The sequence below is a fragment of the Boleophthalmus pectinirostris genome, unplaced genomic scaffold (genome assembly GCF_026225935.1).
Source record: "Boleophthalmus pectinirostris isolate CB_2022bp ecotype Guang Dong unplaced genomic scaffold, ASM2622593v1 HiC_scaffold_2, whole genome shotgun sequence".
Classification (NCBI taxonomy): Eukaryota; Metazoa; Chordata; class Actinopteri; order Gobiiformes; family Gobiidae; genus Boleophthalmus; species Boleophthalmus pectinirostris.
Window position 1 is genome coordinate 35,637,391 of NW_026571152.1, and position 26,072 is coordinate 35,663,462.

Here is a 26,072-nt window from a genome sequence, read left to right on the forward strand (position 1 = left end):
AGATTGTTTTGTAACTGTACGAAATGAACTAGTGAGATATGAATGGTACATGTATCCAGGAATCTAGGTTCTCCAGGAGGAAAGAAGGTGTAATACGTTAGGAGCTAAGTGAGTGACGCACTCATAAATGAGCAGCGTGCACAGAAGGGGGCTTAGCACACAGCCCTGGGGTGAGCCAGTGCTGAGGCCAGATTTTAGAACCAAGTCGTTGTTTTGCGAGTCTCAAGTTTTTCACCTCAAGTCCGAGGTCAATTCCCAAGTCAAAGATAGGCAAGTCCAAGTTGAGTCTTGAGTCACTGGGCCGTAAGTTCAAATTGAGTCCAAGTCGTCTGCTTTGAGCTTCAAGTCATTTCAAGTCTTTATACCAAATATAGCTTAGATTTTTGCAATTTATATGATTTCTAAACTAAATTGTAAAAAGTCTGGTTTATTTATATAAGAAGTAACATATATAAGTATGTAGAAATGCATTTTTTTTTTTCCTTTTTAAGCGTCTTGACAAGATTTTAGCGTGAATTATTACAGTCAAAATCGAGTATTCAGAAGTTTAAAAGTGCTAAATAACAGTTATTTTGTCATGAAATGGAAGGATCATGCTCTATGTAGATCCCCGCTGTGTTCTACTGTTTTGTACTGTATATTACTGTAGTACTTTTGAGGATACCACATCACAGTACTTCAGTTCCATCTAAAGTAACAAACAGAAATGGGAGAGACATGTTCTAGTTTGTTCCTGTAAAATTCAGTACCACATTTATCCATCTGTAAAGAGAAAAGTATTTTCTAACAACATATATATATTTTTAGGAGAAGCATCAAGTCTTCACAAGTCACAGGGCTCAAGTCCAAATCAAGTCCCAAGTCACTGATCTTCAAGTCCAAGTCGAGTCCCAAATCTTAGTTTATTTATCAAGTCAAGTCTCAAGTCCTAAGAATAGTGACTCAAGTCTGACTTGAGTCCAAATCATGGCTTGTAAGTCCCCACGTCTGGCTGAGGCAGATGGAGGAAGATGTTGAATATGTTGAATATGTTGAAGATGTTGTGAATCTTTACAGTTTGTGGTGTGTTGGTGAGGAAATCTAAAATCCAGTTGCACAGCGTCCTGCTAAACCAAGGAGAATGAGACTGTTGACCAGTGTCTGTGGTATTATGGTATTAAATGCAGAACTGAAATCCAAAAAAAAAAGGTGCCTGACATAAGAATCCTTTTTTTACCCAGATGAGTTAGAGCCAGTCCAGATATCGGCATCAACGGTGGAGCGATTTTTACGCAGCCACGTTTATGGACCTCTTTATTTCTACCATAACCAGGCTTTTGAAACATTTCATGGTGGTCAAAGTCAGAGCCTAGAGGTCCATGTAGTGCCTTCTGTTTTTTAGCTATTTCTTCACTATGTCAAGACAAGGACAAGGTTTATTTGTATTACACATTCACACACAAAGTCATTTAAAAGTGCTTTACAGAATTAAGAAAGACATTAAAATCTCCATAACTATTCATTTAAGCAAAGAGATTTGAGCTACAAAACCAGCTGCAATTGAATAAATGTAAGGTAGAGCTGTTTAATGTCATGCTGTGGAACATTCCAGGCCGTACGACAGTGAGTGTATCCGAGTCTGTGATGTGTTTGGGCAGTTTTCCAGCGGTGGGGGCAGCAGGGGAGAAGCCTGTGTCCCTCCAGGTCCGGTGTTTAGTCGTGGTGAAGGGAGACGGGAGGTTGGCATCATTTCAGAGCGTTCAGACGCACCTAAGCAGAGTCTTTTTCCGGCTCCACCATCATTGTCTTGTCACAAAGCACATTGAAGATTGCCCAACCATAATGGCGTCTTGGGGGAAGCTTTTGTTCACAGTTGTTAGTAGCTGCGCTGCTTCAGCTGAATGACTGACAGAGTAATGTTTGCAGGCATTTGAATTGATCGGGTCTGTCTTCTGTAATAGCTGTAAGGGCTCTGTAATCACGACTTTATGTCACTTATTCGAAAACTATTCGGCAAGTTTTCATGTTTTGTAACCAAATGGATGGGAGGAGAAAGCTTAATGGCAAAATGTATTGAATCAGCTTCAGCTCTGAGCGGTCGCTAAAGTAACTCAAGTTGACAGTTTGAACCCCGCTCAGACTGGTGCGCTCTGTTGTTTTTGTGTGTCAGTCACCCCAGGGCAGCTGTGTTTACAGAAGTAACTTACCACCACAAGTAGGGGGTGAGCGTGTAAAGCACAAAATTGTAAAGCAGTTTTAAGCGCGGGGCTCTATAGGGGAATAATGCTTTATATTTATTGTCCTGCCACTAGGGATGGGCGTTCGATGAAATTTTCTTAATCGATCATTGGGTAAAAGTAAAAGTATCATCTTTATTATTATTATTACTAATCTGCATAAATAAACTCAACTTTACAACATACAAACCATAACCACTACAGAGCCACATCAGCCCGTTTGAGATTATAACGTATTTAATGCAGTTTTACACAAGTCTTACAGAAACGAAACTTAAAACTGCATGGCTAATTTGCATAAACTAATCAGTGGTTTGTGTGCTCATGCGGTTCAGCTTCTGTTGGACTAAAGGACACAACTCAGTGGAATATAGGTGTTCTTTCTGTGACAGAGGGATGCTCATCACGTTGGAGATGGTTCATGTTTTCAGAGATCAGATGTGTGCAGGTTTAGCGCAGCTCCTTATGTTGCAGTAACAGGGATACTGCGTTTACATGCACCAAGATGAAACTGGGATACAGATGTGCATGTAAACACACTCACTGATTGGTGCGGTGATCTCCAAGGAGGAAGCAGAGCCCAAACGTGGGACTGTGAAGCCGCGACTTCAGTGTTTGTGTCAGATGCAGCTTCGTCTCTACGCACAGCAACCTACATTCAGTTTGTCGATTAAAAATGAACGTAATCGACAAAATTCTTAATGATCCATTATTCATTCAGTCGACTAATCATGCCCATCCCTACCTGCTACAGTGTTTTATTTGTCTGTTGTGCTCCACAGATCACTTACACTTTACTGAGTGACAGCAGCGGTGACCACAGTCTGTTCCGCATGGACCCAGCTCTTGGAATCATCTACACAGAGGCAGTGTTTGACCGAGAGGCGCGCAGCTCCTACCTGCTCGAGGTGCAGTCTGAGGATGGACAGGAGTCTGCACGGCCGGGGAAAAACAAACAGCCAAATTCAGGTACTTTCCTAAAAAGCAAGTGTGTACACAGAGGGTTGAGTTTATGCACGGAGGGGTGAGGAGGTCACCGCTGTGATTAATATAATTACCCAGTTTATTATCAAACATTAACATAAAATAGCTTAAATTTGCTTCAAGCCAGAAACCCCAAAATTACTACTATGACGTACAGTCTGTGACTTCCAAAGTTATATTTTAAAGTGACCTCTACTAAAGCGCAGTAGCTGAGCCATAAAAAGTAACATTGTTCTGTGCCCATAGGGCTGTAACAGAGGCTCTTCTCCCTCTGCTGTGTTTTAAGCAGACTGCACAAGCACACAATTACCACAATCATGTACCCATCGGGGCTGACTTTTAGAATGACCAATTTATGTCACGACCGCTGCCTCTTGACATAAAATAGAAAGAAAAAAAAAGAAAAAACTCTCTTTGTTTCTTTACTTTTTTGTCTTTTTCCTATTTTGGTGATTAAATGTTTGTCTATTTTTTTCCGTGTATGTCCCCCGTGTCCTTGTCCTGTGTCCTGTGGAACCCTCTGACTCCCAGCCAACCCCATGCGTCCGCTGTGATGTATTTTGACGTGTATTCCAGAGCGGCTCTTTGCTAATGTTTGTGATGGAGATATTCGGGGTAAAGGGTGATGTTCTGAGAAGCCTCTCTGTGGAGCTGTCAGGGCTGCTTAGCATTTGCAATGAGCCTTATCCAGGTTTTCCGTTACGCATCTCCACATCCAGAAGGGCTCATCTCCACTGCAAACATTACCTGTCTGCCTGCCTCACCCCTGGGATACAGCTCCAGCTCCAGCATCCTCTCTTATTGCAGTGGAGCCAAATTAACATGTCACCTATGTATTCTGTGTGTAAGTCACTCCTCTCCAACGAAAGAAATAAACAGCATAATGAGGGAGCGAGATAAGACACAAGCACTTGTCATCTTATAAATATTTAACCTCCCAGTAGAGAGAGGTTCTTTATCTACTCGCTGAAAAAAAATTCCCCTGTTTAAAAGGTTCAGCCCTAATACTGTTATTCACTCATGAAAACAGTCTCGTTAAAACAATAAAACAATAATCTCTTTATAGTGATTTACTGCTCCTTGACTGTGAAAAATGTTTTGTGTGATTCTCTGTCACCAAGCCATTTTCTGCGAGGTTAAGTGTCTCCTCTGCGCCGAACGCTAATAATAAAACAGTGCTGGAACATAATGAAGTAAAAAATAATAAAGCACTGTACTTAAAGGTGCATTGTGTAACTGTCCTGGTGGAGGGTTTAATACCGGCTTGTTTCTGTGGATATATCATACAGGGTTAGTCGGATTCATCAGCCGGTTTCACTTCGTAGAAACCGTCTGACCCCACAGCATTAGGATTCGTTCGTTTGACAGTAGGCAGATTTTTTTTTTTATTTAACCAATCGCTGCTATTTGGTCGTGACGTATGTAATTCGCAGCGAACGGGGATTATGGGGATATTAAGCTTTTCCCAAATCCCGTAGGTAGAAGTAAAATAAAGTCTTTCCCCTTGATAAAATTCACCAAACATTCTCTTCGTTCCGGCTTTAAATCCTCGATCTTGGGAATCGTTGCCAACACAGAATATATGGCTCTTCGCTGATTGGCTGGTGTCCAAACTCGCACTTTTGGGGTTTTTGCGAGCCGTCTAGTGCTGGGATCTCCAACCTGTGGCTCGGGAACTACCAGTAGCTCTCCACCTCCTTACAAGTAGTTCGCCAAAGGGTTTCTGAATTATACGTATTGTACTAAATAACTCAAATTTGATTAATTACCACAGTAAATGTGTTATTTTGAATTTTTTGCACTAATAAATTCGAAAATGGTTTAATGTTTTATACGCATCTAACTATACATCTAAGGCTTGCCCTCTTACATCGAAAACATTTTTTTGGAACCACTAAAAGAGTAACTCTTAAGGCATTTTCATTTTGTAAAAGGTAGCTCATCGGACATAAAAGGTTGGAGATCACTGGTCTAGTGTATTCTGATTCCTGACCTAGTCGCTGGAGAGAAATGAAATTGAGCGGAGGCACTAGGTGGCTAATTCAGGGTTTCCACGGTCATGGAAATCCTGGAAAAGTAAATGTAAATTTGCAAACTCAATGAACATTTTGGAAAAGTCATGGAATTTTAGTATCTCTTTCACGCAACTACAGCGTTCAGTTAAGTTCTCATTAGGCTGTTATGATTATTTCTGAACGTACACTACTGGTCAAAAGATTTAGAACATCACACTTTTTCCATTTTTTTACTGTTTACTGTTGACCAAAATATATTCTAAACTTCTTTTGATTCATGAAAGTGTTCATCTTTGGCAAATATAACAGCTGAACACACTCGTGGCTCGTTCTTTTTACAATAGAAATCAAATATTCTTCAGAAAGTTCTTCCTAAGTCTGTTTCAGAAGTTTCCATAAATGTGTGGCACTTGTAGGTTGCTTCACTCTTCTGTCCAGTTCATCCCAAACCAGCTCGATGGGGTTTAAGTCTGGACACTGTGCTGGATACTGTGCTGTCAGCTGTGTCTGTTGTGAGAGTATATTTCTAAAAATTTGTATTCACATTTTTACTGAGATTATATGACGTCATTTCCTCTCAGCAGACGGCAGCGGCTTTAACAAAACTCCACAAAACTAGTGAAGAGAAACGATCTGAGGCGGTGGAAAAGTCTGTATTATTATATAAAATATGAATCAAAAGCAAGTTACCACCTCTGTCTGTTCAGTTCTTACATTTTTGTACCATTTCAAGCTCTTCATTGAACTGACACGACTTGAACTGCAAAAAATAACTGGAAAAATTAGGGTGTTCCAAATCTTTTGACCGGTAGTGTATGCACTTTTTGTTTTAAAGAGACGACAATAATGCACTGACAATATTTTGAATGTAAAAAACTATAAAACCAAACCATAAGGTGAGTGGAAAGGGTTAACATTTTATATTTAGTCCTAAAAGTCTGATCAATTCTACACATGTAGGTGCAGTAAAGTCATGGAAAATTCACTTTAGGTCATGGAAAAGGTTTGAAATTTTGTCAGTGAAAAAAAAGTGGGAACCCTGGTCATTCTTGTGGCTGGAATGTTCCACAGTATGGCATTAAACAACTCTACTTTACATTTATTTAGTTACAGGTGGTTCTATAGCTCAAAAATACCTAGAAAAACAAAAAAACTGACTGTGAGCGGGGTCGCCTCTCCACAGATCTGACTTGTAACTTGGTCTGGTTTGGTTTCCATGAAGGTAGAAAGGTTTAATGCCATACTGTGAAACATTTCAGGCAAAGTAGCAACATCTCCATGGAGACAATAGGTGGCAGACCCTCTATCGGGAAAAATTACACAGTGCCATTTCTTCCAGCACTGATAATAAATAGTGAAATCACTGAACAGATGCAAACGTTTAATCTCACACCATTTTGTCATTCCTGCAGACACGGCGTATGTGCGGATTTTCATCAGCGACGTCAACGACAACAAGCCCGTCTTCGCTCAGAGGCTGTACGAGGTCGGCGTAGACGAGGATGCAGATGTGGGCCTCACTGTTGTCACTGTTAGCGCTAATGATGAAGATGAAGGTACGTCCGAGGAGGCAGGAGCGAACCAGAGGGCTCCCAGTGAGAATTTCAGTTTAGCTGCTTCTGAAAATGACTGTATTTTCTGGTCTTTGTCATAAGGTTGTTTCCTCATCACAAACATACAGTACGTGGAGTTGTGTTTTGTTTTATTCACACGTTTAACACACAAACCTGCTTATTCGGGTTCTTTAGAGTTGTTCTCTCAAACAGAAAACACTCTGTTCCACCTTGTGATGTCATGTGGTGGTACAAGACGTGGTCCACAGTGTTTTTAAACTCCACACACCTTGACTAGAATCATTTGGGTAATTTCAGATCTGGAATTACCAATCTCTACTGAACTAAAGGCATTTTGAGCTTTGGAGATGTAGACAGACTAACGTATTTTTTGGACTATAAGTCGCTCTGGAGTATAAGTTGCACCAGCCAAAAAATGCGTAATGAAGAAGAAAAAAAAAACATATACACTATAAGTTGCACTGGACTATAAGTTGGACTTCTGGGGGGAAAATTATTGTATAAAATTAGAGACCAGGAACCAACATTTCATCTTGAAAGGCAAGTTATAGTAATAACATTAGAACAGAGAACAACAGACTGTTAACGTCACATGTGAACAGTTCTTCATATGACTATAGTATAAACCAGGGGTTCTTAACTTTTTTCAATCTTGGGGCCTGACCTTTTCTGAACAAAGTAACCTGGAGCCCTATCTCATATTAAATGCATTATATTGTACTGATTGTGGGGCCCCCAAGGAGGTGGTCCTGGCCCTATAGTTAAGAATCACTGGCATAAACAACAGAACATGTTTACCAAACTCTTCATCTCACTCCAGATCACTAAATCCATTCAATTCTTCATCTTTGCTGTCACTTCTGAGCAACTCCGTGACCTCCGGAGGTAAACAGAGCGCCGCTTCCTCTTCTGTGTCGCTGTCGTCAGACTCAGCATCAGTTCCAGTTAGAATTATTCCGGCATTTCTTAATCTCGACAGGATGGTTTCAGTTAGGGCTGGGTATTATTCAGAAGTTGCCGATATGATACATACCTCAATACATAGGCCACGATACGATACATATCTCGATACGGTGAGCTTACGATTCAGCATGATTTAATACAAAATATTTCAAATTGATTCGATACAGTTGAATAAAAAATAATTTCTAAGTCATGTCTGTGATAATAAAAGTCTTTGTTAAACCACTTCTTGTGCAAAGTGAACATGAAACATGAACATTTTAATCATGAAAACAGTGAAAATGTCAAATGTGTCGCATAAACGAGTTTCCTTCCACTGAACAAGCAACAAAACTGTAGCTGTAACAAAATAATTTTGTAAAATATACCAAAAAATACTCTTGGCGATATATCAATACAGCAGCCCACGATATCGATACTGTATCATCACATTAAATGATACGATATATCGATATTTCAATATTTTTGTACACCCCTAGTTTCAGTTCAGTGGTACAGAAGTAATAAAGGACAGAGGCTCTTTCTGCAGGAGACATGCACAGTAGAGTGAAGTGACAGTGGTGCAGGAGTAACAGGAGCAGCAGATACTGACACAGAAGTCTAGAGCCTCTCAATTTTAATATATAAGTTGCACCAGAGTATAGGTCACAGGAAACACCCAGACTATGAAAAAAGTGCGACTTATAATCAGAAAAATATGTTAATAATGCAGGATTAGCCGGATTACTCAGACGTGTGAATGAAACAAAACACAACTCTAGACAGATTTCTGATGAGCTGATAGTATTAAAACATGTCTTAAAACTCACAAGAGTCAGTTTTGCATAATATAGGATCTTGAATTGGATTACACGTTTCATATAGTACGCACTCCTCAGACATTCACATAATATCCATGTCATTGCTCCGTGTCTGCTGTTTTAATTTTATTAGAGAAAGCGCTGACTAAAGCATGTCGAAATCCTCTTGTACAGGATTTTTTATGTTACTCTATTGCATCATTGCAGACCGTAGAGAAATGTAAATATTTCAGCTCGAGTGAGACTTTGAGCTTTGTAACACGAGAGACCTTTTACATGAACAAACGTTTTTAACTCACTAAAGCAAAAGAAAAGGACATAAAAGCTCAATAGGGGATCTTTACAACAGAGGAATCGCCGCGTATTTAATGGCTGTATTTCAAAAAGGTACAAAAGTGTCTGGTTAAATAATACCTTTGTTTTTGGATCATTTTTATAATAGGTTCTTCTAGGCTTACTACACTGGTACAGGAACAGAAGGCTGTAAACACATGGGTATTACACCTCATTTCCTCCAAGACCCAAGCATTAGTAGGTTTTCATGTATTCCCCACTTGTTTTGATTACTTAATTAAATGGAAACTCTGTACCTCGTCTACTCCACTTTAATCAGATACTAATTAAAAAAAAGTGCTGAAAAAACTAGAAAGTGTGCACGGGAACAAAAAGCCATGCTGCCTTTTCGTGCTCCACTCTGGTGCTATTCACCAGGGAGCGCTTTTTGAGCTTGAGAGAAGGAGGTGGATGTAGTTTAGTAAAGAGGAAGTCAATATCTGACCTTATCTCCTCTCTATGGAGACTGCTCAATCTGCTGGTTTAAAGGGCCCATATTGCACAGAACTGACTCTTGTGAGCGTTTAGCCATGTTATAATGTTGTTATCTCCTCAAAAACATACCTGGAGTTGTGTTTTGCTTCATTCACACATGTTTGAGAAATCCTGCGTTATTAGTCTGTCTCGCCAAAGCTCGAGATGTCACGACGCAATAGTTTTCAAGTTAACAGCTACATTTTACTTTTAGTTCAGTAGAGACCGGCAATTTCAAGGCTGAAATTACCCAAAATATTCTCGTGAAGGTGTGTGAAGTTTAAAACGGTTCTGATTTGAGAGAAGAACTCCTAAGGCTACGTCCACACAACAACACTCCTGGATTTTTTTCTTTGCGGGTTGAAAATCATTCACGTCCACACAAGTGCGGGATCAGTAAATATTCACGGAGCACTGAGTGAAAACGATGTAATACATATGCCACACCTGTATGTGGCGCTGTTAACAATGATAATAATTTTTAATAATGCAGATCTAATCACCGTTTTTTTAAACTTTAAGTTAATTTAGCCGACTTTAGATGTATTCCAGAAATACAGCCATTTTGTTTTGCAAAAGTTAAACATAAGTCACAGAAAGAACCCATATATTCCACTGAGTCGTGTTCTTTAGTCCGACAGAAGCTGAACCGCATCAGCGCACAATAGCGAGCTGTTTTTTGAGCACTTAGTTTATGCAAATTAGCCATGTGGTTTTAAGTTTCATTTCTGTAAAACGTAAACAAATATGTACAAATCTGTGTGGATACGGGAAGACTTGTGGACACAGAAACGACGTGTGTGGACGCAGATCCTTTCTGATACAGTGATACACGGATTTGTAATCTTTGTTATTGATCCGTGTGCATAATCTGCAGTGCGAGTTGTTAGTATTGGCGCTAGCAGCATGTCTCAGTTGCTGGGCGACAGGAGCGGCTCTGTAGGCTACACCTGTCACATTTTGGCAACGCTCTTGCGGTCTGTAGGCTAGTTGGAGGGCTGCAGGCTTCGCTGCATCAGAGGACCCTGGCGGTGACGGGATCGTGACGTCATCATTTTCCAAAAGCTGCGGTTTGCTCGTCCACACAACAACGCGACACCGGCGTTCTCAGATTTCTCCAGTCTGGAACTGTTTTCGCCCACCCGAAACACCGGCTCCATGTGGACGAAAGGCCAAAACGAATACAAACGTCTCAGTTTTGACCAAAAAACATTGTTGTGTGCATGTGCAAAACAAAACACAACTCCAGGTTTGTTTTTGATGAGGAAACACAACAACAGAGATCAGAAAATAGCGTAAAATGGGCCCTTTAACTCTGGCAGAAGATAAGATGATCTCCTGCTACGTTCAGACCACACTTTCAATCACGCAGTTGCTCTGAAGCACCTCAAATCCCATGTAAATACACTAATCTGCACTATTAACACTAGGCAGGCTGACAAAGTGTTTCCTCACCTCCCACTGTGAACTGGCAGCTTACACCAGTCAGGCCCTGGGCGGAGGTTCTTAAACAAGACAGATTGATTGTGGCCTCTTAGGCACAAGAGCAACAGTATTGTAAGTTTAATATTGGGGGCTGGTGTTGTGCCACTGCTATCCATCATTAGCGCGGCAGCCCACCCTAAGCTGCACCCCCGCTCCCATAAATACTTGATTAACGGACCCAAACAGGCCTGATAAAGGGATCTGAGACTGGGGCTGCACAGAGTCTGAGCCGCTGTTTTATTGGTTAAAACCCGCCCACCTGCTGTGTGGGAGCGTGTCAGTCTTTCTGGAACATATGTGCTACAGTGCATTACCGAGAACTGTGACGACTGCAGCTAAATCCAGCTCACTGCATGATTTAAAGCACCAGTATTGCATTATTTTCTGTGTTATTATTTTGTTTCCTCATCACAAACAGACCTAGAGTTGTGTTTTGTTTCAGTCACACATGTTTAACTCACAAATCCTGTATATTTAGGCTTTATGGTTCTTCTCTCAGACAGAAAACACTCTATTCCACCTTGTGATGTCATGTGGTAATAAAGTAAGTGCTCCATGTGCTTTTAAAAGACATACACCTTCACTAGAATCATCTGGATAATTTAAACCCTGGAATTACCAATCTCTACTGCGTAACATATCTGCTTCTCTTCGTGGAAATGTTATTGCGTCGTCTAGAATGTTCCACAGCGCAGATTAAACCAATCTATCACGAAGGGGACAAGCAGGTTACAGCACAACGCTACATTACAGTTCAGATCTGTGGAGAGTCGCTCCTGTTCACAGAAGGAATTACTGCATTTTTGAGCAATAAAAAACTAGGGATGGGCATTCGATTAAATTTTCTTAACTTAACGTTTTCATTATTACTATTATTAATCTGCATAAATAAATTCAACTTTAAAACATATAAACATAACCACTGCAGAGCCACATCAGCCCGTTTGAGATCATAATGTGTTTAACGCAGCTTTGCACACATTTGTTTACGTCTTACAGAAACAAAACTTAAAACCGCGTGGATCATTTTCATAAACTAAAAGCGCTGCTCTTAGCTCTTAGCAGCTCTTAATTTAACTTAATTTCACTATGTTTATGTTGGACACGTTATTTACTATTTTCAAACTTTTTTGCACAAATAAATCGCACCGGACTAAAGGAAACACAACAGTTTGATGGGTCAGTGGGACTTTGTTTGTGGCGTTCACGGTGACTCTGGGCTTTGTTCAGTTGTGGCGTGTAGGGAGGGTGCTGTCTGGGACCAACGCGGATTGTCGGCGTGTTCGCAGTGACTCAGTTGTTCAGTTGTGTCTAGAAGTGGCACATTGCACTCGCTTTTTCGATTCGTTCCTTCGTTCCGTTCCTCGTCGGCGTGGAGTGATGAGTGTGGCTGCGGGTGTTTTTCGCTGCGCGGTCGCTGTCTGCTCCATGCGTGTTTGTGTGCGCTGCGGGTGGTGCGGCTTTGTAGTTTACTGAAGTCGTACCTGAGTGGAATTCGTGTATAGGGCGCTCTGGATTGTGGGGTGCGCGATCGTTTTTTGATGGGGTTGGAGGCTTAAGAGCGCGTCTAATAGCCTGGAAAATACGATATTTAGGATACTCAAAAAACCCAATCATACCCGGGACACTGACCCGCATGTAAACACACTCACTGAGAGGTACATTGTCTCCAAGGAGCCAGAGCCCAAACACGGGACTGTGAGGCCACAACTCCAGTGTTTGTGTCAGACGCAGCCTCGTCGTTACGCTACGCACAGTGACCTATATTCGGTTTGTCGGTTAAAAATGAACGTGATCGATTAAATCCTTAATGATCAGTTGTCAATTAGTCGACAAATCATGCCCGTCCCTAATAGAAAAACACATAATGAATAAATGCTGAGTCATTCCATGGAGACGAGCAGGTAGCAGACCCTACACCAGAAAAGTTGCACAGTGCACCTTTAACGGTAAGGCAAAAGGTAGCTCGCTGTCTTGCAAAGTAAATGAAACGGAAAACGCACGCCAAGGTTCTTAGAAGTGCAAATGCAAGGAACAGTAAAATAAAAGTGAAAAAATGCATAGCGCACTCAGATGGCCGATGTTCAAAAGCTTTTTCTTTATTTTTAAATAACGTTTCGGCAAAAAAGCCTTCGTCAGATCATTTTTCTTGCTTTGGATCACAGTATAACTATGACTACACGACATCACAAGGTGGAACAGAGCATTTTGAGCTTTGGAGATGTAGACAGACTAATAACAAAGGGTTACTTAAACGTGCGAATGAATCAAAACACGACTGCATGTATGTTTTTGAGGAGGAAACAGCATTACAACATGGCTAAAACCACACAAGAATCTTCCTTTAAGCTGCTCAGAGGGAAACGCAGCTCCGAGGGTCACTTAATGAATATTGCTACAAAGAGAAATGTTTGCAAAAAAATATGCCGAGTTGGCAAAAACCGGCGGGAGGAAGAATGAGTGATAAGCTGCCAAAATATTTCACTCAAAAAAAGGGATTCAGGTGTAGAATGAAAATCAATGCACGACTGAAACTTTTGTGGAAGTTTAAAAGAGGCTTACAAAACTTTCTTATTGGTTCTGGTTGGATGGGTTTCATAACCTTTATCGGTCCTATATTACGCAAATGTGACTCTCGTGAACTTTAAGCTGTGTTATAAATGTTATCTCATCAAAATCAGACCTGAGTTGTGTTTTGTTTCATTCACATGTTTGAGTAATCCTGTATTATCTGTTTGTTTACATCTCCAAAGCTCAAAATGCTCCATGTTATTAGGTTATTTTTTCAGACCAAGAGTTTGTTTTCATACCTGACAGTTTCGACGGCTCACTATCGGTCTTCCTCAGAGTGATCACGTGATGTTGCTGTGACGTGTCTGGTCAGCTGATTTATACAAGTACACGAAAAAAGGAACGTAAGACAGAATGCGAGAAGGAAACAGCGAAAGCGTGCACACAAAACAGAACTGGAACATCTCAAATTGGCCGTTTCTGAGCTCTGTAAAAGAGAGAACCACATTATGGACTGGGACCCGAGGATGACAAACATTGTTGCTGGATTAAAGAGGCAATTGAAATATAGAAACATGCCCACGGGACTATAAACCGGGACGAGGGGGCTTTTTTATTCTCACACACCTGGGGTACTGTCCTGAGGAAGTCGGACTGCAGATGGCGCTGTCGTCCTGCCTCCACCGGTAGGAAAACAGCGCCAAAACCTGTTTAAATCAGCCGACCGGACACGTCACAGCAACATCACGTGATCACTCTGAGGTAGATGTCTGCGTGGGACACAAGTTTCAGTCCCACTCCCGCCCGCATCGGCAAAGAATTGTAGTTTTCATTCCCGTTCCTGCCCGCATCTGCAATGTTTTGTCCCGCTCTCGCCTGCAAATCCTGCAAGATGGGTACGCTCACTTTCTTAAGTTCTATCGCAGAGGAACTGTCTCAAATGTGTGCATGAGATTAGACCACATCCACAAATATAGGCTGCTTAAAATGTTTTTATTAATGCCAAATAAAGTATCCAGCACAAGGCAAGGCAAGTTTATTTGTATAGCACAATTCGTACACAAAGTAATTCAAAGTGCTTTACAGAATAAGAAATACATTAAAATCATAATCAAAACAAATCAAAACATAAATAATCATGAAGATTAAAATTTTTAAAAAAGAGAGACAGGAAATTGGAGAGAAGAGTGGAAGTGAAAACCTTTCAGTTATTTGCACAGTTAAACAGAAATGTTGAGCCTGGATTTAAACAGCGTCACAGAAGAGTCTGTCTCACATGTCAGACTGTTCCAGGTTTTAGCTGCATGAACCTGAAACTCTGACTCCCTTGTTTAGTCGTGACTCTGGCACCAGCAGGAGCCGGTCCTGAGGTCCTCAGAGGGTGAGATGTTCATATGAACTAACATGTCACAGATGGACTTTGGTGCTTGGTTGTGGAGAGACTTGCAGAGCTGCTTTAAAGTCTCTGAGGCACAGGAGTCAGTGCAGAGACCTGAGCACAGGACTTATGTGCTCGTACTTCCTAGTTCGAGTCAGGACCCGAGCTGCGTTCTGGATGTTCTGGATGTTCTGGATGTTCTGGATGTTCTGGATGTTCTGCAGCGTCTCACAGCTCGTTTGGAGAGACCAGTGAGCAGAACATTACTGTATCTAACCTACTGGAGACAAACGCATGGATAAGTTTCTCCAAGTCTGATTTAGACAGTAAACCTTTGATTTTCGCTATGTTTTTTAGATGGTAAATGATGCATCATAGGCATACATGAATCATTTGTATATTTTACTTTACACTCATATTTAGTTTGTGGGACTGCGGGTTATCATCCCATCTGCTCTCTCCCGCATTGTGCATGTGAGCTTGATGAGCTTTCAAAATGTGTCTCGCATCGTACTGTTTTGCATCGGATCCCACGGGTGCAGGGCTCTACTCTAAGGAAGTGCGCTAGTGAGCAGTCAAAACTGTCAGGTATGAAAACAAACTCTTGGGAAAAAGAACCTAATAACATCAATTATCAGAAGACCAAATGAACCTCGATGGATCAAAATGCTCAGTTCCAAATTGTGATGTCATGAAGCCGTATTTTTCAAGTCAACAACTACATTTTGCCTTCAGTTCATGACATCATGAGTTGGAACAGAGTGTTTTCTGTTTCAAATCCAAACCCACTTTATTTCTAGAGCACATTTTACAAACAAAGCAGTTTCCAAAGTGCTGCACATGCCCAGAGATCACAAAATGAAGACAACAAAAAGGTAAATTGCAAAAATTTGGTTATACCAGTCCTAAAACAACAAAACCAGTAGAAATCAAATAAAAGGAAGAACCATAAAATCATAAATAAGTAAAATAGATCAGCAGTTGTGCGTTAAACGTGTGAATGAAACAAAACACAACTCCAGGTCTGTTTGCGATGAGGAAACAACATTATAACACAGCTCAGAAAAGAGCGTAAGATGAGCCCTTTAATACGCTATTCTTCTGAAATGATTAATCAATGCGTTCAAAAACAATTGCCGTAGAAAATCCTGCGATTCTTTAGTTTATTTATAATTTTCTCTCCTTCTCATGTATTCCCTCAAACCGTCGCAGGAGCCAATGCCAAGCTGCGCTACCAGATAACGTCAGGAAACAAAGGTGGCGTTTTTGACATCGAGCCAGAAGTGGGCACCATTTTTATCGCTCAGGCGTTGGATTACGAGCAGCAGAAACGCTACAAGCTCCTGGTCCTGGCCTCGGACGGGAAGTGGGAGGACTACGCGGCCGTGGTGGTGACGGTGGTTAATAAGAACGACGAAGCGCCGGTGTTTTCCATGAACGAGTATTACGGATCAGTCACGGAGGAGCTGGACGGGTCGCCGGTGTTTGTGCTTCAGGTGAGAGGAGGAGATCACGCTGTTTTCTCCTGATGCTGGGCTCTAATGACTGTAATAGCTGTGTCATTAGCCCCGCTGACTTCTGCTTCCTAAAATCAGGGGTGGTACTGCAAAAGAAAATCTAATACTGTCAGATGGATATAGACGTTTTTAGAGCAGCTTTTTTCAGTTCTGGTCATAGACTGTTTATATTTTAAGGCTGTAACTTTTTGGTTTGGGGTCCGTCACCTGCTTGTTTCTATGGATATGTCACTGCTAAGTCTGGAATGTTCCACAGTGTGATATTAAACAGCTCTACTTTACATTTATTCAATTACAGGTGCTTTTAAAACTCAAAAATACCTTGAAAAACAGGACTACACCAGGACTAAACCAAGACTACACCAGGACTGAACCAGGACTAAACCAGGACTAAACCAGGACTACACCAGGACTAAACCAGGTCTAAACCAGGACTAACACCAGAACTAAACAGGACCAGACTACACCAGGACTAAACCAGGACTACACCACCAGGACTAAACCAGACTAACCAGGACTAAACACTAAACCAGGACTAAACCATAAACCAGGACTAAACCAGACTGACTACTAACCAGGACTAAACCAGGTCTAAACCAGGACTACACCAGGACTAAACCAGGTCTAAACCAGGACTACACCAGAACTAAACCAGGTCTAAACCAGGACTACACCAGGACTAAACCAAGACTACACCAGGACTGAACCAGGACTAAACCAGGTCTAAACCAGGACTACACCAGAACTAAACCAGGTCTAAACCAGGACTACACCAGGACTAAACCAAGACTACACCAGGACAGAACCAGGACTAAACCAGGTCTAAACCAGGACTACACCAGGACTAAACCAGGTCTAAACCAGGACTACACCAGAACTAAACCAGGTCTAAACCAGGACTACACCAGGACTAAACCAGGACTACACCAGGACTGAACCAGGACTAAACCAGGACTAAACCAGGACTACACCAGAACTAAACCAGGTCTAAACCAGGACTACACCAGGACTAAACCAGGACTACACCAGGACTAAACCAGGTCTAAACCAGGACTACACCAGGACTAAACCAGGACTACACCAGGACTGAACCAGGACTGAACCAGGACTAAACCAGGACTAAACCAGGACTACACCAGGACTAAACCAGGTCTAAACCAGGACTACACCAGGACTAAACCAGGTCTAAACCAGGACTACACCAGAACTAAACCAGGTCTAAACCAGGACTACACCAGGACTAAACCAGGACTACACCAGGACTAAACCAGGACTAAACCAGGACTACACCAGGACTAAACCAGGTCTAAACCAGGACTACACCAGAACTAAACCAGGTCTAAACCAGGACTGAACCAGGACTAAACCAGGACAGGCATTTGGTTTGGTACATCAGGGGTTTTCCAATTGGGTGAATGTGAGCCTCGCCCTTCCCCAAAAATCCCCCAGGCCTTGGAAGTAAATGCATCTTTTATGTTCCTGGCAATGATGAGTTTCAATAACAACTGATATAATATTGAGTTGTTGTTTTTTTTTTTTAAAGTGTATTCATAAATGATTTTTGCAACAGAAAATAATTTCCAACTTCACGCAGGACTAACTGAGGCGACTTTTAACATCACTGAACATCAGTTGGACACCAGGACTAAACCGGGGCTAAACCAGGACTACACCAGGACTAAACCAGGACTACACCAGGACTGAACCAGGACTACACCAGGACTAAACCAGGACTGAACAGGTTCTAAATCAGGTCTAAACCAGGACTAAGCCAGGATTAAGCGAGGACTACACCAGGACTAAACCAGGACTACACCAGGACTACACCAGGTCTAAACCAGGACTACACCAGAACTAAACCAGGTCTAAACCAGGACTACACCAGAACTAAACCAGGTCTAAACCAGGACTACACCAGGACTAAACCAGGACTACACCAGGACTGAACCAGGACTAAACCAGGACTAAACCAGGACTAAACCAGGTCTAAACCAGGACTACACCAGAACTAAACCAGGTCTAAACCAGGACTACACCAGGACTGAACCAGGACTAAACCAGGACTAAACCAGGACTACACCAGGACTAAACCAGAACGGAAGCAGGACTAAACCAGGTCTGAAACAGGTCTAAACTAGGAGTAAACCAGGACTAATCTTGGATTTCTGAGAGCGAGAGGGAAACCCCGAGCCCGAGGTGCAGGGTGTCCACAAAGCGCGATCGAGTGACGACTGCGCTCAGCTTCGTGGGGCTTTGTGCCGGTCTGCGGTCACCCAACGGTCTATGTAGGCACACCTCCGGGCTCGTCACAACACTCAGTCCTGGTTCAGTTCTAGTTTAGCCCTGGTTTAGTCCTGTTTTAGTCCTAATTCAGTCCTGGTGTAGTCCTTGCTTAGTCCTGGGATCATTCCTGGTTTAGTCCGTGTGTGTCGCTACTCCCCAGTGGCTCTTTGGCACCTCCCAGGAAAGGCGGGCCTCACATATAGAAAACCGCTGGTCTACATGAAGATAGAAAGGTTTAATGCCATACTGTGAAACATTCCAGACAAAGCAATAACATCTCCACGCAGAAGAGCATTTGACGGACCCAACACCAGAAAAGCTACACAGTGCACCTTTAAAAAGCGGACTAAGGAAGAGCGATGTCACAAGGCCAGTAGTTACAGGAGCTAGTTTCGAGTAGAGTTTGATATCAAGATTAAGAATTTATTTACTGACAAAATAGCAAAATATGAACTCTAAAATGTAGAGTGGGTTAATACAAACATTTTAACACCAAAATGACGAATCACTGCAGCAGTTACAGAGAGAAGAGCTTTTTTCAGACTCAAACAAAACATATAGAGCAGGGGTGTCAAACTCATTTTGGTCTGGGGGCCATATCCAACCTACTTTGATCCCAAAGGGCCCGGATCAGAAAACTCATGGCATATAAACCCCAAAAATAACAATAAGTTCAAATTATTAATTAAAAAATAATTAAATTATTATAAAAAATTCAATTTCAACACAATGTTTTAACATGAACTTGTATATAAATAAGAATAAGTCCATTTATCTTGGAAAATCCTGCACTCGGCTCCACTTTTCTCATTTTTGACATTTTTCCGATGAGGGTGTCACGGTCAACAGTCAAAACGATCGTCCTTTAAGAGCGTTTGGAAAGAGAGAAGTCTTCATTTGTGCTGCTCTGGTGGGAGGGGCCACGTACAGAGACGCTGGAGACGCTGCTGTGATAAACACCGCAGAAAATTACCAATATTTTAATAGAAAATATAATTAAAATATTTTAGTAGAAAATCACCCAAGGGCCACATTAAAGGTCTTGGAGGGCCGGATCTGGCCCCCGGGCCTTATGTTTGACACCTGTGATATAGAGCATCAAACACTACATAGTTTTGATGTTAAGCGGAATAGAAAAGGTGCAAAAGCCAGTCCAGTAATCCCAGTGTAAACCTATGCACAATAAAAAAATATTTAGTACAGCACATATGTAAAAAAACAAAAAACAAAACATACAGTACAGTGAGATATGTTGAGTTTAATGTCATTATGCAACAATGCCAAGTCCAGTTCAGTGTTAATGTGTTGGTGCTTGTGTTTATTGTCCGCGATCTGTTAGATTTAAAGCAGAACCTGTCAGAACTGAAGAAGCTACTTACTGGACCAAAGTTTTAGAGTGGTTTTGTTTTGCACTGTGTAACTTTTCTCGTACGTCACCTGCTTGGAGATGTTATTGCTTTGCCTGTAATTCTAACATTCTAACATTACATTTATCTATAGCAGCGGATTACTCTATTAGGTCAAGTTACAGGTTAGATCTGTGAAGAGGTGATCTTACTTTAAAGTTAATTGCATGTTTTTGAGCCATGCAAATATCTGTAATTACTTAAATCCTATATAAACATGTTAAATTCCATTCCGTGGGGACACTTCTGCACAGCAATAACATTTGGATTGAGACAAGTAGGCAGCAAAGCCGTTCCCAGAAATGTTACACAATGCACCTTTATAACCTTTGCTCGATTTTAATTTGGCCATATTTCTTGCGCAGTCATCGCTTGAAATATTATGAGATTATTTTTTGGGTTTGCTGAAGAGACAGTGGTGATTTATTTTCTTCGGGGAAATTTAGCTAGAGAGAACGTCAGGGCTGCTCAAGGCCAGATGCAAGAAACCACCCTGATCAAAGCTCACTGCTTTAATTTCGCCGGTCAGGAAATAGAGCAAACACTTAAATAGGACTGTCGAAAAAATACAGAAGCAAAGAAGACCCAGGTGACAGCTGAAAGGAGATAAGAGGAAATTGTAATTTGGTTTTTGACTGTGTGAATGAATATCCATTTTCTTAAGACGTGCGATTATCTGTGCAGGTGACGGCCACTGACCCCGACAAAGACGCGGACCAGGGAGCGATCCGCTACTCCATTCACGGGCAGGGCGCTGAGTCACATTTCATGATCAATGACCTGACGGGGGAGATGTACGCCCAACGCACCATGGACCGAGAGGAGCGTGCTGTGTGGCGCTTCGTCGTCATGGCGACCGATGAAGAAGGCGAGGGTCTTACGGGCTTCACTGATGTTATAATCAATGTTTGGGACATCAATGACAACGCGCCCGCCTTCTCCTGCGCCCCGGATAACTGCCACAGCAGCGTCCCGGAGAATTCCCCTCCTGGAACATTCGTTGTAGAAATGACCGCTGTGGACCTTGACGACGCGGCGGTCGGGCAAAACGCAATCTTGACATATAGGATTATCGAAAACGCTTATAATGCAAACAGCGTGCAGCTTTTCGCGATGGATTCCAGCACTGGCACTATATCGGTTTCGGCAGAGGGTTTAGATAGAGAAACTGCAGAGAGCCACCATTTAGTAGTCGAGGCGAGGGACGGCGGGGGTATGACGGGCACCGCCACCGCTACTGTAATGGTAACGGACATCAACGATCACATGCCGAAGTTCAGAGAGGACTGGTGCGGCGCTCGCATACCCGAAAGCGCCAGCGTTGACGCTTCAATCCTCGATCTGAGCGCCCTGGACCCCGACGCCGGCACTTACGGGCAGGTCGCGTTCAGCATAGTGGCCGGAGACCCCGAGCAGAAGTTCTACATGGTTAGCCACAGATTGGAGAAGACGGGGACGCTGAGGCTGAGGAAAGGCGTGGACTTCGAGAAGGCGGCGGATCAGAGGTTCAATCTGACCATCAAAGTGGAGGATACCGACTTTTCGAGCTTCATTCACTGCGTGGTTCTGGTGGAAGACGAGAACGATAACAGCCCCGTTTTCGACCCCGTTTCTCACCTGCTCTCGCCGATACGCGAGGACGTGGCGGTGGGCACGAGCGTCATCCAGGTCGTGGCCACTGACTCGGATTCAGGCCTGAACGGAGACATTTATTACAGCATCCTGCCCAGATCCGACCCGCACGGGCACTTCGCGGTCAACCGAGCCGGAGTGGTTACGGTGACCAGGCCGCTGGACAGGGAGACGGCGGCGGGTTACGATCTGGTTGTCATGGCGACGGACAGGGGCACGCCAGGCCTGACCGGCAGCGCCACGGTCCACTTGCAGCTGCTGGACATGAACGACAACGGGCCGGAGCTGGAGGCAGAGTACGCGCCGGTTTTGTGGGAGAACAGCCCCGCGCCCCAGGTCGTCTGGCTCAACATCAGCACCAATCTGCTCCACGTCGCGGATCGAGATTCCCCGGAACACGGCCCCCCCTTCTCCATCTCTCTGCCCTCGCATTTCTCCGCCGATTTCCACCTCCAGGACCACGGGAACAGTTCTGCAACGCTAACCGCCCTGCGCAGGTTTGACAGGGAACGGCAGCGGGAGTTTCATCTGCCTGTCATTATGATTGACAGCGGCCGTCCTCCAATGACATCCACAAGCACGCTCACCATCACTATCGGAGACCAGAATGATAACGCGCATCAGGCTGGGGAGAAAGATGTTTATGTGCACAGTCGCAAAGGTGAGTTGTTTCATTTCATTTGCAGTTCCCTCTTTTTTTTTTTTCCCTGCCGAGTTTCAATATAGAGAAAAAAAACTACAGTATAGTTTCCTGTCCCATACCTTTGCTGTGTTGACTGGAATATATATTTGCATTCTTCCTCTTTTTAGATTTGATTTCTCAATTCTCGTTGCTGTTTTCGTGCAATTGCGTATTTGGTTTGCTCAAAGTTAAGACTTCAACTCGTATCAAATGTGCATAAAAATAAGATTCAGCCTTTTCAGCAGGTCTCAAAGTAGAAAGTACAGATACACGCTCTCAAATGTAGTAAAAGTGAAAGTATCGACTGTAAAAATGAGTAGAAAGTGCAGATTTATGCTCTTTCATTTCATTCTTTTCCCCTATTTTTCCTTTCAAAGAATCAGTATGCAGAGTTTGAATAGAGAAAAAAAAAAACTACAGTATAAAGTTTCCTGTCTCATACCTTTGCTGTGTTGACTGGAATATATAATTGCGTTCTTCTTCTTTTTAGATTTGATTTCTTATTTTTTCTTGCTGTTTTTGTGCAATTGTGTATTTGGTTTGCTCAAAATTGGGACATTAACTCACATCAAATGTAGATAAAATAAGTTTCAGCCTTTTCAGCAGGTCTCAAACCATAAAGAAAAATACTTTTTACTTTTCAGTCCAGAATTAAAGATGTAGTAGAGTAGAAAGTGAACATATATGCTCTTTCATTTCATTCTTTTTACTTAAAAAGAATCAGAATGCAGAGTTTCAATACAGAGAAAAACTAACTTATAATTGCAATCTTCTTTTTAGGTTAGATTTCTTAATTCTAGCTGCTTTTGTGTATTTGATTTTCTCAAAGTTACTCAAATTAAATGTACATAAAATAAGTCTCAGCCTTTGCAGCAGGTCTTAAACCAGCCCTCAGGTTTCCAGGTGAATTGGCCCAAATTTACTTTTTACTACAAGTTTTTTTTATTTTTTTTATTTTTTACATCTACCTTGATAAAGCCAATATTTAATATTTTGTGTGTGGTTTTAAGGATATTAGGCAAGGCAAGGCAAGTTTATTTGTATAGCACAATTCGTACACAAAGTAATTCAAAGTGCTTTACAGAATAAGAAATACATTAAAATCATAATAAAAACAAATCAAAACATAAATAATCATGAAGATTAAAATTAAAAAAGAGGGACATAAATTGGAGAGAAGAGTGCGGAATGAAAACCTTTCAGTTATTTGCACAGTTAAACAGAAATGTTTTGAGTCTGGATTTAAACAGCGTCACAGAAGAGTCTGTCTCACATGTTCAGACTGTTCCAGGTTTTAGCTGCATGAACCTGAAACTCTGACTCCCCTTGTTTAGTTCTGACTCTGGGCACCAGCAGGAGGCCGGTCCCTGAGCTCCTCAGAGTGTGAGATGTTCATATGACACTAACATGTCACAGATGGACTTTGGTGCTCGGCCATGGAGACACTTGTACAAGCAGAGCTGCTTTAAAGTCTCTGAGGCACAGGAGCCAGTGCAGAGACCTGAGCACAGGACTTATGTGCTCGTACTTCCTAGTTCGAGTCAGGACCCGAGCTGCAGCGTTCTGGATGTTCTGGATGTTCTGGATGTTCTGGATGTTCTGCAGCGTCTCACAGCTCGTTTGGAGAGACCAGTGAGCAGAACATTACAGTATCTAACCTACTGGAGACAAACGCATGGATAAGTTTCTCCAAGTCTGATTTAGACAGTAAACCTTTGATTTTTGCTCTGTTTTTTAGATGGTAAAAGGCTGCAGATGTTATTGATTTGATGTGGCTGTTAAAGTTCAAGTCTGAGTCCATTATTACCCCTAGATTTCTTGCCTGATTTGAAGGTTTTAGAGAGAGAGACTGGAGGTGACTGCTGACACTGTCCCTTTGTTTCTGTGGACCAAACACTATGACTTCAGTCTTGTCAGAGTTTAGCTGGAGAAAGTTGTTTTGCATCCACACACTGATCTGTTGGATGCAGTGAAATTCTTGTTGGATATTAGCATGAATAAAGACTGATGGCTCATTCTAACGTGTTAAACATGCACATATTTCAATTATTCACTGTACTGAGCACCAGTCTACGACCCTCGATCAGCTCTACTACAATTTATTTAATTTTTTTTTAATCTACATTAATAAAGCTTATATTTAATATTCAGTGTGTGGTTTTAAGGATCTTAGAATGAATAAAGACAGATAGCTCATTCTAAACATGCACATATTTCAATTATTCACTGTACTGAGCACCAGTCGATCAGCCTCTGCTTCATCTGTGGCCCTTGATGAAAAAAGTTTCGACACTCCTTTTTTGTTGGTTTAAGACTTAAACCAACCAAACATTTTTTTTTTACTTTCCAGCCCAGAATTAAAAGTGTAGTGGAGTAGAAAGTTCAGATTTTTGCTCTTTCGTTTCATTCTTTCCCCCCTTTTTTTGCTTAAAAAGAACCAGAATGTGGAGTTTCAATATAGAAAAGTACTTTTTACTTTTCAGTCCAGATCTAAAATGCAATGGAGTCAAAGTCAAAGTATCCACTGTAAAAATGACTTATGTAAAGTGCAGATGAGTTGTGGCTTTCTTTCATTTCATTCTATGTTCCCTCTTTTTTCCTTACAAAGAACCAGAATGCAGAGTTTGAATATAGAGAAAAAACTACAGTATAAAGTTTCCTGTCTCATACCTTTGCTGTATTGACTGGAATCTATATTTACCTTCTTCTCCTTTTTAGATTTGATTTCTTATTTTTTTCTTGCTGTTTTTGTGCAATTGTGTATTTGATTTGCTCAAAGTTAGGACCTTCAACTCAAAATCAAATGTGCATAAAAATAAGTTTCAGTCTTTTCAGCAGGTCTCAAATCATAAAGGAAAACGACTTTTTACTTTTCACTCCAGAATTAAACGTGTAGTAGAGAAGAAAGTACAGATACACGCTCTCAAATGTAGTAAAAGTGAAAGTATCGACTGTAAAAATGAGTAGAAAGTGCAGATTTATGCTCTTTCATTTCATTCTTCTTCACCTACTTTTACTTAAAAAGAATCAGAATGCAGAGTTTCAATATAGAGAAAAACCTACAGTATAAAGTGTCTCATACCTTTGTTGTGTTGACTGGAATCTATAATTGCGTTCTTTTTTCTTTTTAGATTAGATTTCTTAATTATTCTTGCCGCTTTTGTGTATTTGCGTATTTGATTTGCTCAGAGTTACTCAAATCAAATGTGCATGAAAATAAGTTTCAGTCTTTTCAGCGGGTCTCAAAACATAAAGAAAAATACTTTTTACTTTTAAGTCCAAAATTAAAAGTGTAGTAGAGTAGAAAGTGCAGATTTATGCTCTTTCGTTTCATTCTTTTTCTCCTATTTTTACTTAAAATGAACCAGAATGCAGAGTTTCAATATAGAAAAGTACTTTTTACTTTTCAGTCCAGATCTAAAATGCAGTAGAGTAGAAAGTGCAGATATATGGTCTCAAATATAGTGGAGTAAAAGTGAAAGTATTGACTCTAAAAATGACTTAAGTAAAGTACAGATGAGTTGTGGCTTTCTTTCATTTCATTCTTTGTTCCCTTTTCTTCCTTTTCAGTCATTTTTACTTTTCAGTCCAGAATTTAAAATGTTTAAAAAGAACCAATATATAATTTCATTCTTCTTCTTTTTTAAATTTGATTTCTTGATTTTTCTCACTGTTTTTGTGCAGTTGTATATTTGATTTGCTCAAATTTGGGACATTGCCTCAGATCAAATGTCTCAGTCTTTTCAGCAGGTCTCAAACCATAAAGAAAAATACTTTTTACTTTTCAGTCCAGAATTTAAAATGTAGTGGAGTAGAAAG

At 41.4% G+C, this 26,072-nt stretch overlaps 1 protein-coding gene across 1 annotated transcript in view; it reads left to right on the top strand.

The window, feature by feature from the left end:
* LOC110165906 (neural-cadherin-like) overlaps window positions 1-26,072 on the top strand; it is a 456,074-nt gene that overhangs the window by 248,916 nt on the left and 181,086 nt on the right. Inside the window, exons 15-18 of the mRNA XM_055155988.1 lie at window positions 2,999-3,185; window positions 6,628-6,771; window positions 15,946-16,229; window positions 20,624-22,232. Of these exons, the coding sequence (XP_055011963.1) occupies window positions 2,999-3,185; window positions 6,628-6,771; window positions 15,946-16,229; window positions 20,624-22,232 (2,224 nt within the window). The remainder of the gene's footprint in view (window positions 1-2,998; window positions 3,186-6,627; window positions 6,772-15,945; window positions 16,230-20,623; window positions 22,233-26,072) is intronic.